Source organism: Zeus faber (assembly GCF_960531495.2).
Source record: "Zeus faber genome assembly, chromosome: 10".
Classification (NCBI taxonomy): domain Eukaryota; kingdom Metazoa; phylum Chordata; class Actinopteri; order Zeiformes; family Zeidae; genus Zeus; species Zeus faber.
The window spans coordinates 9,554,798-9,577,583 of record NC_137199.1 but is presented as its reverse complement, the minus strand read 5'-3'; the positions used below and the strand labels follow the sequence as shown (position 1 = coordinate 9,577,583).

At 47.1% G+C, this 22,786-nt stretch overlaps 1 protein-coding gene across 1 annotated transcript; it reads left to right on the top strand.

Annotated features, from left to right (window-relative positions):
- Nucleotides 1-562: 562 nt before the first annotated feature.
- LOC307235484 (F-box and WD repeat domain-containing 11-B) lies at nt 563-21,269 on the top strand (the record flags this gene model as incomplete). Its single annotated transcript, XM_080007602.1, has 13 exons — nt 563-697; nt 6,603-6,668; nt 7,370-7,589; nt 8,343-8,529; nt 9,454-9,544; nt 10,170-10,307; nt 11,273-11,391; nt 12,622-12,871; nt 13,892-14,010; nt 14,193-14,303; nt 14,402-14,480; nt 14,789-14,953; nt 19,905-21,269. 12 exons carry the CDS (start codon nt 563-565, stop codon nt 14,948-14,950), a joined length of 1,677 nt encoding a protein of 558 aa, XP_079863728.1. The 3' UTR covers nt 14,951-14,953; nt 19,905-21,269.
- Nucleotides 21,270-22,786: the final 1,517 nt, after the last annotated feature.

The window sequence follows — 22,786 nt, the reverse complement described above, 5'->3', positions numbered from 1 at the left end:
AGGTTTATTTATTTATTTAATTGAACTTGTGCCTCACAGGCCCCAAGTTTAATGTTATTGCTAACGCAGCACCACGCGTCCTGCGGCATCTCTCGTATCTCTTGTCAATCAAATGCAATCATAAGAGGAAGGTGCAGTGAAATGCACAATCCAACCACTGCGCAACAGGATAAGGAAATCACATTGAAAATTAAAAAAAAATAGCTGTAAATATATATAGATTCATTTAAAAAATCTTCAATCAAATAACTGGTTGAGCGCAGAGCTCTGCGGATGACTGATCTCCGCGGCGTGCTCCTCTTCATGACGTCATTTGCGCCCGGCTGCGGCGGCTCGCGCAGCCCGGGGATGGCAACAGCGTCTCCGTCCATTTGCCCTTTTGTTTGGGGGCGTCGCCGGGGGAAGCCTCGGCGGCGCGGCCGGCCAATCGCCGAGAGGCAAGCCCGCCTAGTCCCGCCCCCTTGGGCGAATCCCCGCCAGTGGCCGCGGTCCTCGCCCCGGCGTGGGCGGCGCCCGGCGCCCCGACGCCGCGCCCCATCGGGGCTGTTTGGCTGGAGCGCGAATGACGTCCTCGCATTTCGCGGCCGCCGACGCAGGGCTGGGCTTCCATTTTCACAGCCAGTTTCGGGGGGGGAGGAAAAAAAAAAAAATCGTCAACATGGAGCCGGAGATGGAGGACAAAACGTTGGAATTGATGGTAAGGTTTGCTCGGGATGTCGTTGCCCGCACCGGCGGCCCCGCGTACGTAGATGTAAAACCGACCGAGCCGGAGCCGGGGCTCGGCGGCCGCCGGAGGAGGGAGGAAGGAAGGAAGGAGGGAGCGGAGACGGAGCGGAAGGGCCTGGATTACGGACACATTCTGGGGAGGAAAGCCTTCGTATGTTTGGTTTCATGCTTCGGAGAAATGCGGAGGAACGGGTCCCGCGGCGCGGTCCGCCGCTTTCAATGTGACACGAATGTAGAAGAAGAAAAAAAAAAAACAACCCACCACCGACCCAGGCAGTTGAAAGGTTACTCGACAAGTCGTCGGCCCGGAGAGAGCCGATGATTCTCGGCGTAGCGTTGACTGCGGTGACGCTGCGCCACTGAGCCTGGGCCCTGCCCGCTAGTCTTTAGCACTGGCTAGCGCCGGACCGGACTGCCCCCCCCCATTATTTAACTCGTTTCGCCGCGCGGCCCGTGGCTGCTACGCCGGCGCCGTGGAGCGGGGTAATCGACGCGCCGCCGTTATTCGATATACACCCGGAAACGTCCCGGGTTCCGCTCCGTATGGTTTATTCTCCGAACTGCGTAGAAGGAAGTGCGCTAGCGCTAACAAGGCTCCCGTGGTTAGCCACTAGCTTAGCACGCTAGGCTAGTATGCCTAGCGGGTAATTACAATGACAGCCGAGGTCCAGGTCTGCGACGCTTAGCACGTTAGCCAGCCGCTAACCGTTTCGCCTCGACAATAATACCAACGCCGGCTGCGGGCTCGTTGAAGCGGGCTTATTGCGGCTTGGTACCCGCTAGCGGGTCGAAGTGGGTATCGGTAACCGTCGGACGTGCTGTGAAACCCTCCTTAAAGCCACATTTTAAGAGTACGTATATGATACGATTCTTCCCGTCAAGCTGGTCGCACTTGACCAGGGCCGCACTTTGTGTGTCGCGGGGTCTGGATTACGCGTTGATAAGGGCTTTACGTGGCTGTCATCGCGGACACGGGTCCGGCCCAATTCGGCGGCGAGCCCGTCGCGCACAAACGAGCGCCACCAGCCCAGACCGCCACAGACGCTGTCGGCGGACGCTGTGGCGGGATCATTCGCCGGCGCGTTTCTTGATGCAAGTCGATCCAAGTCAATATTGGTTTGCTGGAGTTGCGAAACAGTTCGGTCGTATAGTTCGGGCAGTTGTCAACGGTGGTGGAGGAAGTATTTACACCATTTACTCAAGCACGAGCAGGAATGTCCAAAATAACCAGTAATGCCGAAAGCACCGCAGTGGCATTACTACATGAGTACAAGTGCTCAAAAATATTGACTGTTAAAGTATTTGTCGGGTCCAGTGTCCTGATGTAACAGACTAAAATATGACCTACAGTGTCTCCTGTTTGTTATTTATCCATTGTTTTGCTAGAGAGTGTTGATGTAGATGCTGATTATAATTCACACCGTTTGGGTGGAGTCATGGATAATGAATCATTGATGAGCTGATGGATCCAGTCCCAGATTGCCCGAATTTTGGCCCGCTTTGAATATCAATCCTCATTTTAGATTATAACAAAAAAATATTTGTCAGTATTGTGATGTGTTAAATGTAATGTCGAGTATAAAATACAGATACTTGCTTTTGAAATGTGAAGAAAAACGTAATAATACATTTTATTTGTCCAGTGTTTTTCAAGGGGGGATTGAAAGTCTCAAACAAAATATACTTAATTCAATACAGTTAGGGCTGCAGGAACAACATTTTAATTAAAAAAAATCACTATTGGGATGCCGAATTTGCCATTCTATTATGTATTCCTTTTTAGAAATAATTTATTATAAATGTTTCGCAATCTAATGTTGGCAAATCAATCCACATGCGATGAGAAATAAAGTTCAATACAAAAGTTGATCCGGTTTGTTGCAGACCGAGAGAAATTCCCGGTAACGGTGTTCGAAGTCCGCGTCAGCGCGTCTCTCTCTCCTCCAGCGTTTCACTGTCTGTACAGGGGACCATGCACCTCTGACCACCATGTCCAGGAACTCCACAGATGTGGAAGTGTACAAATTTGAATGTGCTTATAGAGGAATATCTGCAGCACAGATACTTGAAAAATGCACCTCCTTGTTACCTTCCACCACTTATCAATTCTAAAAGAGTGTGTGTGTGTGTGTGTGTGTGTGTGTGTGTGTGTGTGTGTGTGTGTGTGTGTGTGTGTGTGTGTGTGTGTGTGTGTGTGTCCCCGTCCTATCTTTCGTTAAGTTTCCTTGGAGGGGGATCTCAAAACTGCAGCGTCTGCTCAGTCCGTATTATTACACCTGACACATGTTTAGCTCTTGCGTTGTGAACAGTTGAATGGAAAACCTTCCAAACTACTAGGAAGCGAAACAATTGATTCACAAAATGTCCGACATTCCATGGATTTGTAATATGGAGGAAGGGTAACTTTCAATTAAGGTATGCAGGGCCAAGTATACAGGCTGACATTTCCAAAATGTTTAACCTGGTGTGTGTGTGTGTGTGTGTCCCAGTGTTATCCGCTAACCACTCATTTGAGTGGGGACGGCAGAACCGTGGTTGGGGTATTTTGAATTGACAGTCTCACACTGACCCCAGCCCCCTCCTCCGTTCTACCTATCCCCACCCACCTCATATCCAATAATGCGTGTCTGTGGGTGTGTGTACCACTCTATGACAGAGTGTGTTTTCCTGCGCTCACTGTGCAAACCTGTGTGTAGCTCTAATACTGGTTTTTCCCCTCACTGCCCCCCCCCCCTTCCTCTTTTCTCTCCACCCTTGATGGTTAACATCCCCCAACCCACCCGCCCCTCTCCCCCTGATTCATATATTCAATCCACTTACTTATTTTTCTGTTTTGGGTTCCTTACGCCGTTTTGTTGACACACTCCACGGCTCCTGTGCCCCCAAACTCCCACCCATCCATCTACCTTCACATGTCCTTCATTTATGTCCTCCCGAATTTTCTCCTTGGTCCCCCACCCCACTATTTCCTTTGTTTCTGGTCACATTTCTGCTCTGGCTCTCTCCTCCTCTTCCATCCTCTTCACTGGGTTCTCCTCTCCCTCCTCCTCCTCCCCTCTCTCTCTCTCTCTCTCTCTCTCTCTCTCTCTCTCTCCTCACACAGTGCTCTGTGCCTCGCTCTCTCTGGCTGGGCTGCTCCTCGGTGGCTGAGAGTTTGTGTGCACTCAGGTGCCTGCAGAGCATCCCCTCCAACCGGGCTCACAACCAGGTTCTGCCTCTCCTCTCTTTAATTCTGCTGCCCCCCCACCCAAAACCCTCCCTATTCCAACTCCCTCCCCCACACCTTTCATCATCGTCCATGGCTCACCGCTCCTTACCCCACTGGTTGTGGTGGTGTGGACTGCACCCACCCACCTTACTAACAAACTCAACCCCCAGCTCACCTATAAGCCACCCTCCTACTCGCTCCTCTTCTTCTGTTGTCCCTTTTATTCCTCCCTCCCTGTTAAAAATCCACTGTTCTCTGGTGCCAGCCCCCCCCCCTCCTCACATGGCTTAAGAGTTACAAGATATAATTAATGTGGCCTTCTCCTGTGTCGAGCTCCCTATAAGTGGTAATTTGATGTCGCTCAAAATCCTCTTTACTCGACGATAGTGAATAGGCTGATAAATTCCGCTATCAGATTATAAAAAAAATAATAATTTAATGAATCCCCGTTCGCTAAGAGTCGTGAGAATGGGTTTCGTGTGGGGGTTGGGACCAGAGAACGGCACCTGTTGGGGAGCCTTTTTCTTGAATTTTTCCACTACCTGGGTGTGTGGAGCCTTTGGTTGGGGGGTCGGGGTCCTGCTGAGCTCTGAGAGGCCACATGCTTGCCTGTCTGTCCGCCTGCTTGGCCCAACTCAGTCTGCCGATGTCTGTCCATCCGTCTCTCCGCTTTGCACGTTTCTCGAATCCAGCCATCCCATCCTGCCTGCTTAGCCATTCTGTACCGGTCTTGCTATGGAAGTGTGTCTGTTCGGCCATGTGCGTGGGATTTGAAGCCTTTCTCTGCAAAGTCCAGGTAGGAGCAGACCACAGCAGGTCACTGTTCGCTTGTACGGTGCCATTTGCAGCGTGCGCCAATAGATGTGCTAGTTTATAGACGCACAAGCCTACATAGCCCTTTTGTGACCTTGGCTCAGCCGTCACCTGCACGCACTCACTGACCGCACCTGGATCAGGTGCATCGATGCCTCGCGTCCTCAGCTGAACACACCGGGAGTTGAAACTGCCCACAGTCAAAATCCAGGTAGAAGTAAATTGGACGTGGATGTGTAAACCACAGTAGAGTAACTTTTTGATGCATCTCTCAGATGATCGTTTCTCTCTTTAGTTTGGATTCTAACTTCATCAAGGTTATTCTTCTTTAGACTATTTAAGGCATGTTGTTTCTTCTGCCTCTGACACCAGCAGTCCCAAGCATCATCTATTTCAACTAACTGCAACAGAAAAAAGTTTTTGGGGGGGTGGCCTGATGTCTTTTTTCCACAAAAATATTTTTTTCCGAACATCACACGGCGACCCTTATCCGCCAGTGCTATCTGATATTACTGTCTGACTTTTCATGGATCCTGCGGAAGTATGCCGGTTCGATTTCTTTTTAGAATCTTTACTCGATATTTGTCATAGAAATTTCAATTAACGTGATGGAATGAAATGATTGTGTTAATTATAAATTAAAAAATGAATACAATTGTTTTCCATTGTGCTGTTTATGGATGTAATGGTTTACAGTTTTAAGGTATACCACGGTATCAAGCAAACACATTTCTGAACTGTAAGCCTTTGTTGCTAAATTGAAGATGTAAACTTAAATTCACCTTACCTTACGTCGCTGCCGCGCTGTAGCCAACTGCCAAATGTTGTAATAATCCATGCAGTGAGTAATCTTTTACACTTGCAAGTAACCTACAGCACTTTGTCGTAAAATATTGGCGTATGGCAGTATCGCTATGTCGCAAATCAGTAGCAGAACTGCTTTACAGATGCATTATTACAACATTTGGCCATCTTGCTTACATACAGTGGCAACATAATGGGAGGTGAATTGAAGTTTACATCATCAATTTCGCAAATAAGTCAGAACTTGATTTGTTGTTTTTTTTGCCTGTCCTGTGAATTTCAGAGCCCTGACAAACACCTTCCCGTGCCGCATCAGAGGCTTTACTATTTGTTTTTCTTTTTAAGAAATATACATTTTAATATAAACAATTTATTAATTGAATATACAGAAAACAAAGGGGAAAAATTTATACCGTGAAATACTGTATACCACAATATTTTCATAGATACCATAGCGTACTGTGAAATTTCATCCCGTTACATCCCTAGTTCTGTTCGGAGTACCCATCATGGTCGGTAGCTTTGTTATTTTGCTTGGTTTTGTTTTTTCTTCATAAGGGACCATGGTGATGGTCAAAGACTGTCTCCATGTGCTATGGGCAGCACAGGGTTCAAACTGTTGTCAGTCATGGTGCTGAGGGCAGCTCCTTCTTCCCTGCGTCCTGCAAGGCTTTTTGATTCTTCTTTCATTACAGCGGCATCTGAGCTGCTTCCAGTGACATACCCAAGACGCTGCACTTTAATTTCCTGTCCAGACTACTTAGCTCGCATTGCAGACGAGCTCACGCATAGATTTCTTTTGTTGCAGTGCTCGGTCTATTAACTTTTGTGCGTGTGTGTGTGTGCGTGTGCGTGTGTGCGCGCGTGTGTGTCTGTGTGTCTGTGTGCAAGCCCCAAGAAGAAACCTTGGCTTTTCTTTTCTGTGGCTGTGTTTGTGGCACTCTTGTCTTGGGCACTTTCAACTTGGCTCTCGTGCCTTTTGCCATTTGCACGCATGAGATAATCCAGGTCTAACCCGCCCACGCCCCTCTGCTCTGTCCTCTGTCTACAGAACACGTCAGGGATGGAGTCACAGAACACAGACGATCTGTCGCCAAAGAAGAACACGGTTCTCAAGGTGTGTACGTCAGTTCGTCTGCGCGGGTTGTGGTGATGGTACCGCCAAAACCTGGCTCAAATGACCCCTGATATGATGTGGATTTATTGCCATACGCATAACGAATGAGCTTTCTATGGCATGAATCATTGCTGAATTGTTTCTTTCATTCAAACGCCCTAGCCTGAGAATAACCCTCAGAATTAGCTTGGTCATATGGAGGTCATTCTTGGGTAAGCTTATTACAAGGCTCCCATGGGCGTCCATTTGAAAATGTGCAGATTAAAAAAATAGAATAAAACAAACATTTACAAGGTTGGATGAATGGAAGACAGGATGTTACACTTTCTGCACTTGTTTGAGGCCGTAAGCCAAGTACGTGAAATATTGACTACTCTCCTACCATGAGAGTAGTCAATCCATTAGACTGCTGTGGACCATTCTCGAGCCTTGAGATTATTCTACAAACGGTTTGTGTTGATTTACGTCTCCCCGTTCGCTTCCCGGGTCATTAAAAAGGTCACTTAAATGGTCAGGGTTACGGGATGAATTACTTACCACCAGAAATGGACGCTTGCTGCTTTCATGCAGATTTCACACAGGTTCTCATAACTCAAAGACCTTTCAAATATGACCATACCAACTTGTAACGACCCCTCAAAAGCTGTCAGTTTCTACTCCAACCGAAATGGAATCCCTGCGTTCCCCCCCACCTCCTTCAGCCCAGTAACGGTCCAGTGATGGGGTCCCGCAAGCGTCCGTCAGAGGGCAACTATGAGAAGGAGAAGGACCACTGCATCGCCTTGTTTGACCAGTGGTCGGAGGCCGACCAGGTGGAGTTCGTGGAGCACCTAATCTCCCGCATGTGCCACTACCAGCACGGCCACATAAACTCTTACCTCAAACCCATGCTGCAGAGGGACTTCATCACCGCACTGCCAGGTACACAAAAACACACACACACACTTGCGCTGACACAAATTTAGATTGTGAATGTGCTGCAGTGGCTGAGCACTACACACTAGGGTTTGGCCCCAGAGAGGAGTTTTTTTTATATAGTTGTACCATCACGTTGCTTCATCTGCTTTAATAACAGAAATGTCTTGATCGTGTGTAAATATACAGCCAAGGCCCAAATCCCATGTTAACACCAGCTTTACGTCAAATCCAACGACCAACGACAACGATCTAGTGCCCGGATGTGTTGAAATTGTGCAAGCCTCGTGACACAATGATCAGGCACTACAACTGGAAGACACTTTTGCTGAGGATGACAAGCTGGCATTATCGGCGCTCAGCAAAAAAACAAAATATTTGCGTGTATAAAATGATGACGTTGTTAACTTAAGCATTGGGTGTCCATATCACTATTGATAAAAAAAAAATTACGTTTATGAATTGTGTATTTAATTTTATATTTTTGCAATTATTCATGGAAAATTATTAAGGTCGTGTTTGACTGAATGCCAATTTAAAGTCCATCTTTTCTTAGTCATATTGTGAGAGATTATAGAAAATAGCATTAATTTAGAATACAAAGCTGTTCAGCACTTTTGACAGTGTCAAATTTAACCTTGATACAGAATCACTGATAAGCAATAAGCGGCAATGTCAATAGATTGTCCAGCCATAACACACACACACACCCACACAAGTAGCAGAGCGTTGTGTCACTGTGTCCCCTGTGTTCTGCAGCCCAGGGCCTGGACCACATAGCAGAGAACATCCTGTCCTTCCTGGACGCTCGCTCCCTGTGTTCGGCAGAGCTGGTGTGCAAGGAGTGGCAGAGGGTCATCTCCGAGGGCATGCTGTGGAAGAAGCTCATCGAGCGCATGGTCCGCACCGACCCACTGTGGAAGGGCCTGTCCGAGAGACACCAGTGGTGAGGACGCACATGATGGTTTTGTTTTACGGGAGGACAAGGGAAGACCCAAAGGCTCTCCCTGAAGAAGCTGAATTGATTTACACAGTGACCAGTGGACATTTTCCCTTCCTCCTTTTTTATTTATTTTTTTTATTGTTGACCGTTCACTCTGTGTGTTTCAAGTTTCTTTGCAACACGCCCAGTGGTGTAAACCATAACATACAGATAATCCACTTTTTTAAAATGTGGTATTTTGTCAGTTAAGATTAAAAAACAAAACAAAAAAAACAACGAAAGTTACCAGTAAAGCTTGATAATGGCAATACAATCAAATATCAATACAGTACATTTGCATGAGTTGATCGATTTAAAATGGATCAGTTAACTGTAATCCAGCCTTCAAGGCAAAAAAAATGTTCGACACAAATGGCACTAGGGAATTGGATGGAAAAGATTTTTATGAAGTTAGAAACTTGTTTTGTGAGTCTAATGGCTCCCCTTAATAAATGTTGGTCAAGGCTGAGTATTATCGCTCTAAAGTAATATCACAATACTTTGGGATCCAACAGCAAATTAGCCTTTGCACCCTAATACAGTTCTTAATTCAGTGAAATCACATTATATTCACCAAAATAAAAATTTGCAAGCTACCCTGAATTTAAAAATGGCAAACAAATATTATACTGGAAATAATTACAAATAAATTTTGAAGCATTTTCTTGGGTCAACAGTTTGAAATGTCAAAACTAGGAGTGTGTGTGACTTTGTAACTGTTGTCTTTTGTCTTTTGTCTGTTTAACTTTGTTTCCCTTTTTTAACTTGTAGTTTTTATTTGTTTCCTATGTCATTGTCAGTTTGATGTTACTCTTTGTCGTGGTGTTACATTGTTCTGGACTGCCCAACGCGTATCCTACTTAAGTGTCTTAATGTGTCGCCCCACAGGGAGAAGTACCTTTTCAAGAATCGCACTACAGAAGTCCCACCCAACTCCTACTATCACTCCCTATACCCCAAGATCATCCAAGACATAGAGGTAAGCCGTGATGACCCCGTGAACGAACCCACTTCCTATTCACCTCCACCTTTTTTATTATTATTTTTTCAATGCAGTCTTTAGGGAATTCCTAATTCTTGTTAGTGCTGCGCCCCCACCTCCCGTTCAACACCCCCTTTTTTCCATTTTCTGTTCTTTCTTGGGTATACACTCGCAGTCTGCCAAGCGAAAACAAATAAAAGACGATTTGAGTTTCTGTTAATAACTGCACTAAGCTTACTGCTGTGTGCAGTAGAAAATGCAATTATCGCTTACGAGAAAATCCCTTCACACACTCAATTCCTCCATCACAAAAAGCTGTTACTCGACCAGGTTATTTTCTATTATTTTACTTAACAGAAGGCAATCCCTACTGCTACTATTACATTTATTCATTGCGCAGCGTTGATTCCCAGTTAGTCTCTTCAAGTGTCTGCTCGCTCTTTGCGCGCGGCTTGATTACCAGCTATTAATAAAGCAAAGTTATTAGTCTGTGAACGGCGCAGTGCTATTCTGGTCTCTCGCACACCCACTCCCCTTTTTCTCCCGCCACAGGTTGCTTCGGCCCTTGTTTTTTAAAACACCCGTCACTAAAATCCGCATTTGTCCACTCCACTTTTTTCAGACCATCGAGGCGAACTGGCGGTGTGGCAGACACAACCTGCAGAGGATCCAGTGTCGCTCCGAGAACAGTAAAGGGGTCTACTGCCTCCAGTACGACGACGACAAGATCATCAGCGGCCTTAGGGACAACTCCATCAAGGTACCTGCTCGCCTCCCACTCCGAGCACAAACTATCTCTGTATGTGGTCTCGAGGACAAAGGGGGAAAAACCTGCGTGTTTGGTTTCATTCCTGTGGGTTTGCATGCCCACTCCCCCCTCTCCCAAAACCTATGTTTGTCTACTCTTCCACTGAGTCTTATTTGCCCTCCACACAAAGGCTTGCCGCTGTTTGTGTCGCTGGGGCAAACCAGAGGTGGGGATTACCAGCTGGGTGATATATCGTTTTAATATAGATATTGTGATACAAGACTAGACATCGTCATGGATTCTGGTTGTTTTAATATCGCAATACGGTTAAATGTGTACGGCCAACTATCTTAAGTTGACTTATTGTGACTGTTCCTAGTCTAAGAGGAAATCGGTGAAATGGTGTCTTCAGAGAGAACTGGCTGGGAAGCAGGATGAAGCCGTTAGTCGTTCATGCTCCAGTCGTTTCCTGGGAGTTCGTGCAGATCCGGCGCTGCAGCCGGGAGGCTCCACTACATAGAGAACATGGCAGACTATCTAATCTCTCTGCGGGGCATACCACCCCAGCAGACAGTCGGAAACACGCACAAGTGAATTATGGGATAAGGGGGAGGCTCATCTCCAGACTCGGTGTGTTCCGCTTATCCCCCCGGTTTGGGAGACAGGAAGGTCGGCAGGACAGGAGGGTGTTCGGCTCGTTGATTTTTGCCGGAGAAACCGGGGGAGACAGCAGGGAGGGCGGGTGCTCTGCGCTCGCGGGAGAGCGCGGCGCAGCACCACTGGGGGGAACGGGGCATGAACAATACCGTGAGATCAGGCCATTCTTAGCATGACCCAAATCTGCAGAACTCACTTTAACGTCACTCTGCGTGCCTCCGCCCTCTCCCTCCCTCCTGTCATCTCACAATATTATTCTTCTACTTTAACCAAATCAGGCCCCTTAACCCCCTCCCCTATGTACCGTACCTGGGTTACAGATTTGGGATAAGCAGTCTCTGGAGTGTCTGAAGATACTGACGGGTCACACGGGCTCCGTGCTGTGTCTGCAGTACGACGAGAGGGTCATCGTAACGGGCTCCTCCGACTCCACCGTCAGGTAGGCCGCACAAAAATGAGCCAACACTCTTTCATGAAACCATGACAGATTTTGGGTTGTTTTTATTTCCATCTCTGATGTGTAAGCCCATTTGACGGGCATGGTTTAAGTGCTGGAAAAGACAAAGTAGCGTAAGATGTTCCCATGGCTCCAATTCTCCCCTCCCCTCACCATGTTGGACAGACAGCTCCACGTGTCTTTTGCAGTCTGTCCTCATCTTCATCAGTTCATCGTAGGACGCCATTTTGCTCTAATGTCCTTTCCTCAATATGTGGATGCACTCTCCGGCTGCCCAGAGAAAATACTTTTATTTTTATTTTTTATTTTTTTTTCCCCTGTATAGTTTTGAAGCCTTGGAACCTTCCCCGAAACGTGCTCAGGCTCCCTAGACAGTTGTGCCATTTCGATTGAATTAAACACAACGCCCTAATGTTGCTTTAATTGCACGGATCCTGTCCACATTACTTCCACTATGAGGTCATATAAAAACTTCCATGCACTCTCTGATGGTGTGTGTGTGTGTGTGTGTGTGTGTGTGTGTGTGTGTGTGTGTGTGTGTGTGTGTGTGTGTGTGTGTGTGTGTGTGTGTGTGTGTGTGTGTGTGTGTGTGTGTGTGTGTGTGTGTGTGTGTGTGTGTGTGTGACCACTGGTCCATCACAGCCAATCTAAAGTTTTTGGCATCTTTGATCAGCGGACAATAATTGTCAATTGTCCTCTAGTAAGAGGTGTTTCCTGTCTACAGAAAGCGAGGGTGGAATATTTTTAATGTCGCTATAAGAGTGTGTGTGTGAGCACTTTGCATGCGCTACTGTACACAGAAGCTCAACACTCGTACTCGTTACCTCACACCCCGGTCGCGTTCTCTGGGCGGTATCCAAGGAAAATGTGATCTCACTTCCTTAGCGACGGCTCAGCGGCCGCTTGTTTTGTTGGTTTTTGAGTGTCAGCTTTTCCAGCGTGTGTGTTCGTTCGTTCTGCATTTGATGCCCACTGCCTGGCGGCGTGGTGGCGAGAATGTGCTCAATGGCCGCGCACTTACTTTCAATGAAGCATCCCCTATGCCCAGTAACTCCTCTACCTCCATCCTGTGTCTTTCTTGTCTCCCCCTCCTTCGACATCTCTCACCTCCCGCCGTTTTTCGTCTATGTTTATCCTGTCCACCTTCCTTCTTCCCGTCTTCACATTTCTCCTTTTTAATTTCCCTCGTTTATCCCCCTCCCCCGGCCTTAGGGTGTGGGAGGTGACGTCGGGCGAGGTGCTAAACACCCTGATCCACCACAACGAGGCGGTGCTTCACCTCCGCTTTGCCAACGGCCTGATGGTCACCTGCTCCAAGGATCGCTCCATCGCCGTGTGGGACATGGCCTCACCCACCGACATCAGCCTGCGCCGGGTGCTGGTGGGCCACCGCGCCGCCGTCAACGTGGTGGACTTTGACGACAAGTACATCGTGTCGGCCTCGGGGGACCGCACCATCAAGGTGGGCCAGGCATTTTTAAGATGTTCATGTGTGAAGATGCTGTGTGTATGTTCAATGTGTAAGACATGTATTGTGTTTATACCATCAGCATTAACTAGCAAGTAGCCTTAACTTTTAATTCATTAGCATTACCTAGCGATTAGCATGAACACCAGTGTTTTTAAGATTGACACAGAACTATCGAATTAGGTATAGAACCCCCATTGTGTGTTTAAAATGCATTTATTGAGCAAGTTCAGTCTGTGTGGTACTTTAGAGCCTCACGCCTGCTGATGAGTAAATTTAGCTCTTTGGGTTTTTGGGTTAAATGTCTTGCTGCAGGCTGGATTATGCTTCTCCGCCTGCACGTCATCAAACTTTTGCGGATTTTGTTCGGAGACGTTCGTTGTTGGCTTTTATATTGTAGGGGTTTTTTTGGTCATATTGTTAAGTATCCACACTTTGTTAACCACAATGTACAGAGAACAGAATAAGGTTTTTTTATTTTTTTTGTTTTACTATATTTGAAAACTTTAGAACCTAAAACGATGATTATGAAAATATAAATCTGTATTCGAACCTCTTCTGCAAGTCGCACTTCTATCCGTTAAATTTTCTTTTCAGTTTCCAACCCGCTTAAGGCTAGTCAACCAATCAGTTTTGAATAGTCTCGTCGTTGCTGGGATTTGGGAGGTGTTCGCATTGGCTCCTCTGCGAGACTCCCCGAGCTACGGTTTCCTCATAACACCCTTCGCTGCATAGCTCCTCTGAGAGGCGTACCTACTGAGAAACATAATCCAGGCTTTACAGCTGGCCTGTCAGGGGTAGTCGTCGGGTTTTTCCACATCCTCTTTTATTGAGGAAGTGGTCCTCTTTTTCTTGCTACGTATTCGTCTTAGTGCATGTAATGAGAGAAGATGATGAAAAGCTTGAGGTTTAAAGCGTACAGGTCCAGTCCATGCTGTTGTTTACTATGAAGTGGCTTGGCCACAATCCGCATCTACTTACATATCATTCTAAATCCTTTCCCTCCTCCCGTAGGTGTGGAGCACCAGCACTTGTGAGTTTGTTCGCACTCTCAATGGGCACAAGAGAGGCATTGCCTGTCTCCAGTACCGAGATCGGCTGGTGGTCAGTGGCTCCTCAGACAATACCATCAGGTGTGTGTGTGTGTGTGTGTGTGTGTGTGTGTGTGTGTGTGTGTGTGTGTGTGTGTGTGTGTGTGTGTGTGTGTGTGTGTGTGTGTGTGTGTGTGTGTGTGTGTGTGTGTGTGTGTGTGGTAAATTCCAGACCAGAGGTACTGTGTGTGTGTATGTATTGTAACCGGTCTTCCGCCGCACAGGTTATGGGACATAGAGTGTGGGGCATGTTTGCGGGTCCTGGAGGGCCACGAGGAGCTGGTGCGCTGTATCCGCTTCGACAACAAGAGGATCGTGAGCGGCGCCTATGACGGGTGAGCTGCGCAACAACACACACATGCACACGCATATAAGAAACCTGAATATTACTTTATTACCGCTGCCCCTGTGACCTGTGGTGTCTGTTTAACAGTAAGATCAAAGTTTGGGACCTGCAGGCAGCCCTGGACCCCCGAGCCCCGGCCAGCACCCTCTGTCTGCGCACACTAGTGGTGAGGGAACATTTGACTTGAATATGTTTTGTTTTCAGTGCCCCACTGAGTTCTGAGTTGATATTTACATTGTGTTTGTTTCCATTTCACGTGTAATATTTTGGTCTGAAATGTTAGACTACTTTAGGTCTAGGATGACTTTGTGTGTACTTACTCTTTGAGATAATCATTATTAAATTGTTTCCCACGGTCTAAGGAAACTAAATCCAATATATATCAATAACTTTTCTATCCAATGACAATAGTAGGAATCCAACAGGAATATATGTAAATATTATGATTTTCTTTCCCCCGTTTTGTGCGTCCAGGAGCACTCGGGCCGTGTGTTCCGCCTGCAGTTTGACGAGTTCCAGATCATCAGCAGTTCCCACGACGACACCATCCTCATCTGGGACTTCCTGAACGTGTCGACCAATGGGCAGTCGGAGGGACGGTCCCCCTCCCGCACCTACACCTACATCTCCAGATAGCAGGTACCAGGTCCATGTTGGAAATTGTGATGGCTAGACGACTAGGTCAGAAAATCTCCAAAATGGCAGGTCTTGTCGGGTCTTGCTGGTATTCAGTGGTTAGTACCTAGCAAAAGTGGTCCAAGGAAGGACAGCCGGTAAACCGCCAACAGGGTCTCGGGCGCCCGTGGACTCATTGATGCACGTGGGGAGTGAAGAGTAGTCTGTCTGGTCTGATCCCACAGAAGAGCTACTGTGGCACAAATTGCTGAAGAAGTTAATTCTGCTATGATAGAAAGGTGTCACAACACACAGTGCATCACAGCTTGCTGCGTATGGAGCTGTGTAGCCACAGACTGGTCTTAGTGCCCATGCTGATTGACTCCTGTCCACTGCTGAAATGCGCCTACAATGGGCATGTGAGTGTCTGTAATGGAGCAATGGAAGAAGGTGGCCTGGTCTGATGAATCTTGTTTTCTTCTGCTTCATGTGGATGGCCGTTATTAGGGTTTGTTCAAGCGTCTGTGAGATGTGCTGGAACGACAAGCCCGATTCAGGACTTAAAGGATCTGTCGCTAACGTCTTGGTGCCAGATACCACAGGACACAGAGGTCTTGTGGAGTCCAAGCCGGGTCAGAGCTGTTTAAAGGGCACGAGGGGGAGCACAATATTAGCGGTTATTAGTGGCAGTTTAAATGTTGGCGATGATTGGTGTATGTTAGGGGTGTCACGATTCCTATTAGAAAATCGATCGAATGAGCGTTCCGCTTCAAACCTCAAAATCAAAAGCAGGTTTGAGATTCTCCCCATATTTTTGTGGGTAATTTTGTCCAACATCAGTTGCCATATTTGAGTCCATTTTCCTCTACCTACCTACCTACGACACGACACGAACAGCCAATCCTACAGCAGAGAAAAAAACATGTGACACGAACAGCCAAACATCTGACCAGTGTTGGGTTCCAGAAGTGCTGAGCCTTTATCCGATTGCTCCCTGGCTGTGGCGTTCTCCGGCTGGACAGCGCACAGCGGGGATGAGGCCCTCTGGCGCTGACACAGCGTTTCTTCCTCAAATACTAACTTGAAGTCAAACTCGCCCTTCTCCTAACGGCCTGGTGCAGCCTGGGATTTTCAGTGACATCTGGTCTGATACGGCCAGAGAGTGTCCCTCAATCCACTCCAAACGTCGTTGCATATTATCAGAGTGCAGATTCAAGAACTTTTAGCACTGTACTCAGACGACAATGAATATTTATTTAATATATTTAAACGTATATTATATATTATATACACTACTCACAAAAAGTTAGAGATATTTGGCTTTCAGGTGAAATTAATGGAAAATGTAAAAAGTTCACGCTACAGTGATAGTCGAAGCAATGGTGATTTTCTCATCTCAAATAATTTATTGAAGCAAAAGCCAACAACAGCGGTGGGTTTACCACAACAAAAAATAACTTGTCATGTGCCCTTGAGCATCAATTACAGCTTGACAACGACGTCTCATGCTGTTCACAAGTCGACTCATTGTCTGCTGAGGCATGGCCCCCCCACTCTTCTTGAAGGGCGGCCCTCAGGTCATTGAGGTTCTGGGGGACAGAGTTACGAGCCTCTACACGGCGACTCAGTTGATCCCATAGGTTTTCTATGGGATTCAGGTCTGGAGAAAGTGCAGGCCACTCCATTTGAGGTCCCCAGTCTCCAGCAGCCGTTCCCTAATGATGCGACCTCCATAAGCTGGAGCATTGTCGTCCATGAAGATGAAATGAGGCCTGTGTTGTTCATGCAGGGGCACAATGACTGGATGAATGATGTTATTCAGGTAGTATGGGCTTGTCACTGTACCATTCACGAAGTGTAGGGCAGTTCTGTATTGACTAGACACACCTGCCCACACTGTAACACCACCACCACCAAAGGCTCGTCTGGTGACAACAGTGGCTGATGCACAGCGCTCTCCTTGACGTCTCCAACATCGTTGGCGGCCATCATTTCTGCTCAACGTGAATCGACTTTCATCAGAGAACAGCACTGAGGCCACTGGTCCCTCGTCCAGCATCAATGCTCCCTGGCCCGTGCAAGACGATGATGCCTGTGCCTGGTGGTGTGGTCAGGTACCCTTGCAGGTCGTCTAGCACGCAGACCACGCTGATGTCAACGGTTTTGAATGGTCTGACGTGACACTTGGGAGCCTCTCACCTCCCTTAAATGTGCCTGGAGTTGAGTGACATTCATCATCTGGTTGCGCAGGGCACTGTTCACAATGAAGCGCTCATCAGTGTGGGATGTGTCAAAGGACGTCCACGTCTATGCCTTTCTGTGACTCTTCCAGTCTCTGTATCTCTGTTGCAACCTGCTGATGACGCTCTGTCACACTTTAAGCTCAGTGGCCACTTCCCTCTGAGAACATCCTGTTTGAAGCCTCACAATGGCGAGGTACTGTTGATCAATTGTTAGGCGTCGTCTTGGTTTCATAATGTCAAAATGTGAACAGCATGATGAAGAGGACTGTTTAAATACCAATTCTAATTGAACCTGGAAATGTATTGGTCGATTCATGGATCAAACACCTGTTGTGAATTTTGCCGTTCAGCTCCTTGTTAGAGAACAGCAAGTTGTGCAAAAAGTACTGAAACACTGAACAGTTGGACATGTGCATTCAAAAGTTTAGAGAAGGTCAAATTAAGTTCACCTGTAAAGGTTATAGTGCATTTTAGGTTCATCCTGAAATTTCACCCGAAAGCCGAATATCCCTACTTTTTGTGAGTAGTGTATATTTATATATAATTTATTTTATCTTTTTTTTTTTTTGTATTCAGGGTTTAATGCAAAGCCATGAGAATACACTGTAAACTGTAAACCGAGCATTATTAATATTATTCAGTATACATCCTGATATCCTGATCGACATCGATCAATTTAAAAAAAACCTTTTGGTAACATTTTTGGCCATATCGTCCAGCCCTAGTGCAGACACAAACATAAGAGTTGACGACCGAGCCGATCACGCTTTACTACAAGACACAGCTAGTAATTAAACTTTTGCCCTTTTGGAGAGTAACTAAGAAGTAGCGTTATAAGTAACTTATTGTTTATTGTTCTAAAGTCCGGTTTTGATAAAGCTCGTAACTGTTTAGGTGTGTTGTTTGAATATTCTAATATTTTTGTTGTTGTAAATATTGTTGTTATTCAAATAAAAGTTACTTATTCAGAAACTTGTTTCTGAATAAGTAACAAAACATTGTTATTGGCTATTTATTACACATAAAATATTATGTTATAAAGTTTTTGAATAATTCTTTCATTATAATACCACCGTCAACAATGATGATAATGTAGTATAAAATATCGCTCAAGTGTGATTGTTCAAGTGGTGGGATACAGTAGGAGCCACTCAAAGAGAGCCGGCTGACAGCCGAATTGCAACCATCTTCCAGACAGTTTCCAGCCAACTAATTGCCTGATCTTCACTCATATTAGATCTACAAGTTATAATTTAAAAGTTTGTTCCCACTTTCGTAAAGCACGGCTTACTTTCTCTGGGTTTTCTGTTTCATTCAATTGACATCGTAAAATGAAATGAATACGTTTACAATAAAAATACTTGTTTTTTGTCCTTTTTATTACCGCTGAGTGTGCGTGAGCTGGAGCGATGCAACTCGACTGGGCGCAGGTGCGCTAAGCCCATACCTGTCAACATTGGGATTTGAAAATAAGGGGGAGTAACTGGTGTTTTCATTAGTTGAATTCAAGTAAATACATCTACAAACAAAACAAACACTGATTCATTCATTCTTTTACAACATTGGTCCTTTAAAATCAGAGATGCAAATAATGATTGTATTGGATGTACAGAAAATACGTTCCGTTCCAAAACATGTATATTTCTCATAAAAACGGAAGATTATCCCGCATACGCAAGTTGCTTTACGTTTTGAACCGCTGCTTGCCCCGGTGTACAGATAAAGCATTGCAACTACTTTTCCAAAAATGCAGCCTGGGGGAGTTCCCAGGCACCGGCACGTGATTGTAGTCATCGAGGGGGATATCATTACTGGAAAGATTCGAGCAGGGACCCCACAGGCGCCCTGCATGGGTCAACCACGCCCCAATCACGGATCTGCCTGGCTCCTGTCATGTTCCAGCTGCCCTCTCGAAGTGGCTCCTACTGTATATTAGGCAGCAAGTGAACGGTCAGTTCTCGCAGTTGATGGGTTGGAAGCAGGAAAAATGGGCAAACATAAGGATTTGAGCAACTTTGACAAGTCCAAATTGTGATGGCTTGACGACTGGGCCAGAGCATCTCCAAAACGGCAGGTCTTAGCATGCAGTGATTAGTACCAAAAGAGGTCCAAGGAAGGACAACAGGTGAACCGACAACAGGATCATGGGCGTTCTTGGGCTCATTGATGCGCATGAGGAACAAAGTCTGGTCCGATCCCACGGGAGTGCTACTGTAGCACAAATTGCTGAAAAAGTTCATGCTGCAATGCTCCACCTACCTAAACATTGTTACAGACCAAGTTCACCGCTTCATGGCGACTATATTCCCTGATGCCAGTGGCCTCTCTCAGCAGGATAATGCTCCCTGCCACACTGCAAAAAAATGTTCAGGGATGGTGAGGAACTTGACAAAGAGGTCAAGGTGTTGACTTGGCCTCCAAATTGCCCAGATCTCAATAAGATGGAGCATCTGTGGGATGCGCTGGAACAAGCCCGATCCATGGAGGCCCCACCTCACAACTTAAGGAGGACTCACAGGATCTGCTGCTAACGTCTTGGTGCCAGATACCACAGGACACCTTTAGAGGTCTTGTGGAGTCCATGCCTCCACGGGTCAGAGCAGTTTTAGCGGCACGAGGGGGAGCGACACAATATTAGGCAGGTGGTTTTAATGTTGTGACTGATCTATGTATGTCTGTCTGTCTCTTCGCCGTTCGTATGATGGCTGACTCCCCACCCCCCTCTCTCCCAGGTGGCGTTGCCCAGCGCAGCCTTTCTTTGAGGATCCCCGGGGGTCCGATCAGGTGGATCGGTGTGTCCGTCGTGGGAAGGAGAGCCCACCACCTCCTCTTCCTCCTCCTTCTACTTCTCCTGCCCCGCCCCACCATATCCCCAGGCCGCCATCGTCGCTCTATCAAGACTTTGAAAACTTTGAAACCCATCCCCCGCCCCGCCTGCCACTTTGCGCGCGCACACACACACACACACACACATACACACACACACACACACACACACAAGGAAGTACCGCGTATTTATGTAGTGTAAAAAGCACCCTGGAATAACAGTATTATAGAGATTAGATTAACGTTTAAACTTTAAAAAGTCACAGAGGCTCCCCCCTCGAAACAAAGTAATAGACAGCTTCTGCCTCTCAGTTTAAACAGCTCTTCACACACACACACACACACACACACACACACACACACACACACACACACATTTATACACACACACACACACACACACCCCACTGATAAGGAATCAGCTCTGAATATATATCTATAGAAATGTTATGGTGGCGGGGCAGAGGACGGGCGGAGCCGTGATTCAGGAGACAGACTCTTTACTCGGCTCTTAAGGACATATGGGACAGGAGGGGGGAGGGGTCGTGAACAAGGGTGACCTCCTCCCCTCTTTCTCTCTCTCCAACACCATCTCCGGTCGCTCCTTTCTCCCCCTCGCATGGAACCGGGGCTGTTGGCGGGGTGCTGGGGGGGGGGGGTGATACACGCACTCTAGTTTGCATGAGTGTGTGTGCGTGTGTGTTTCTTTATGTGGACTCGTGAAACGGCGGAACGTGGAGGAGTCGACGGCGATTTAAAAGAAGAAAAAAGAAAACGACAGACGTGCATGTGAGGTTGCCGCGGATTTGGCATCCCGGCGTAACCTCTGCTGTTTTTTTTTTTTTTGTTTGTTTTTTTTGTTTTTTTTTTTCTTTTACTTTCTTACCGTTTTTTGTTTTTTTTGTTTTTTTTACTATTATTTTCTAATTTTATTTCAATAATTTGATTCTTAGTACAAAAATCACACTAAGTGTAGCTCTCTCTCTCTCTCTCTCTCTCTCTCTCTCTCGCTCTCTCTCTCTCTCTCTCTCTCTCTCCCCCTCCCTCCTGCTACTTCTGTCAATCTGTCCTCTCACTCGTCCCTCTTTCTCCCCCATACTCCCCCCTCCCTGGACATCTATGTGCTTGCTTTGGTTATGAGAGAAGCTGGAACTCAAGAGCTCAGATTTTAGCTGTAAACGGACTTGTCTTGTCAAAAATTGTGTTGTATATTAAAAATGATTTTTTAAAGAAGAAAAATGACCTTATTGTGAATAAAGTACTTGACAGTGGTGGAGTGTTGAGCCAACTGTAACACGAACGGCCGCTTGTTTGTTTCTGTGTGGCTGTTTATACCATGCCAGGATGCATACTTTTAGCATTTTTGTAATTTGTTGCCGCAACCAGGGTTTTACTAACCAAACTTGAGCACAGTAGTGTTGCCCCCCCCCCCCCAACCCCCCATCCCCACCCCCACCTCACATCTCTTTTTAGCTTTCTACTGTTGATCAGTTAAGGGTGTGTATCGTCGGTGGCCACCAGGGGGGGCCACACACCCAGCCGTCCATCCGTCCGTCCCCTGCAGCCTCTGGCACTTGTGTGGGAGACTGAGGCCCCGATTGTTTGGAAGCCAAGCTTGGAGTCTGAAACAACCTGCTGCGCTGGGTTCAGCGCACATTCTTGTAAACACCATGACCATGCAGGTCTAACATGTGCTCGACGCGCTAAGGAAGGGCGACCCGTCGGGGCGGGGAAGAAAAACGCCGGTGACCAGGTAACAAAGCGGTGTTGTACTGGGGAGTAAAATAATCTGGCCCGCGTAGGGATTCTCGTTCTGTTACTGTACAGTGTATCTGTCCAGGAGAGAGGGCGGCGAGGGGGAGTCGGCTCGCCAAAAAGTAAGCAAGGTTGATTTGCTGCTTCGTGCAGTGTAGTAGAATGCCTCAGGTTCTGGGAATGGGTTACGCGGGATGGACGAGTGCTTGGTGGAGCACTATTAGTATATGGTGTGTGTGTGTGTGTGTGTGCGCGCGCGTGCGTGCGCTGGATATGGGTGTGTGTGCTTCCTCTGGGTCTGTGGGATTTTGGCCCATAATTCCTGCAGCTCTCAGGTCACCGCTCCGTTCTCACGCACATATTTGGCATTCCTTCCCCCGACATGATTACCATACACCTTCCACTCTGGGTTTGGCTCCGCGGAATATTTCCATCATTCCCGAGTGGAACTGCAACGACGTTCCAGAACCGAATCCCCCCCGCCCCCCACACTCCCCCCACCCACCCTTTGAGTTGAGATTCCTGCCTGGGATTCAGAATTCTCCGGCACGCCCCGCCGCCCCACCCGACCCCCCTCTCTTTTTTTCCCCCCCTTAGTCAGCTGTTTGTGTCTGCCCACGGGATCAGGTCATTTGGCCAAGATGTCTCTTCAATGACCCCCCCCCCCCCCCTTCAAGGGTGGTGGTCTGGGGGGGGGTGGGGGGTGGGGGGGGGGGGGCACCGCCATAGATGAGTGGAGGAGTAGCAGTAGAGTAAAGGCATCGGAGTGGTGCATGGACCCCGCCTCCCACGCACCGTTCTAACCTTTGACCGTTCTGTTTCGAAGGAGAAAAAAAGAAAAGTAAATGGAAAGAGTGAAACTCTCGGATTTCCCCGCCACTCAACAGGCAACCTTTTGGCCAAATCTTGCCCCCAGTGAACGAGTGAAATGTTGCCTGCGATGCAAAGTTGTATTAGAAGTGGACCATCAAACGGCCGTTTTTGACGATAGCTTCATGCCCAAGGAAGGATTTCATGGGGCAGTTACGCAGAC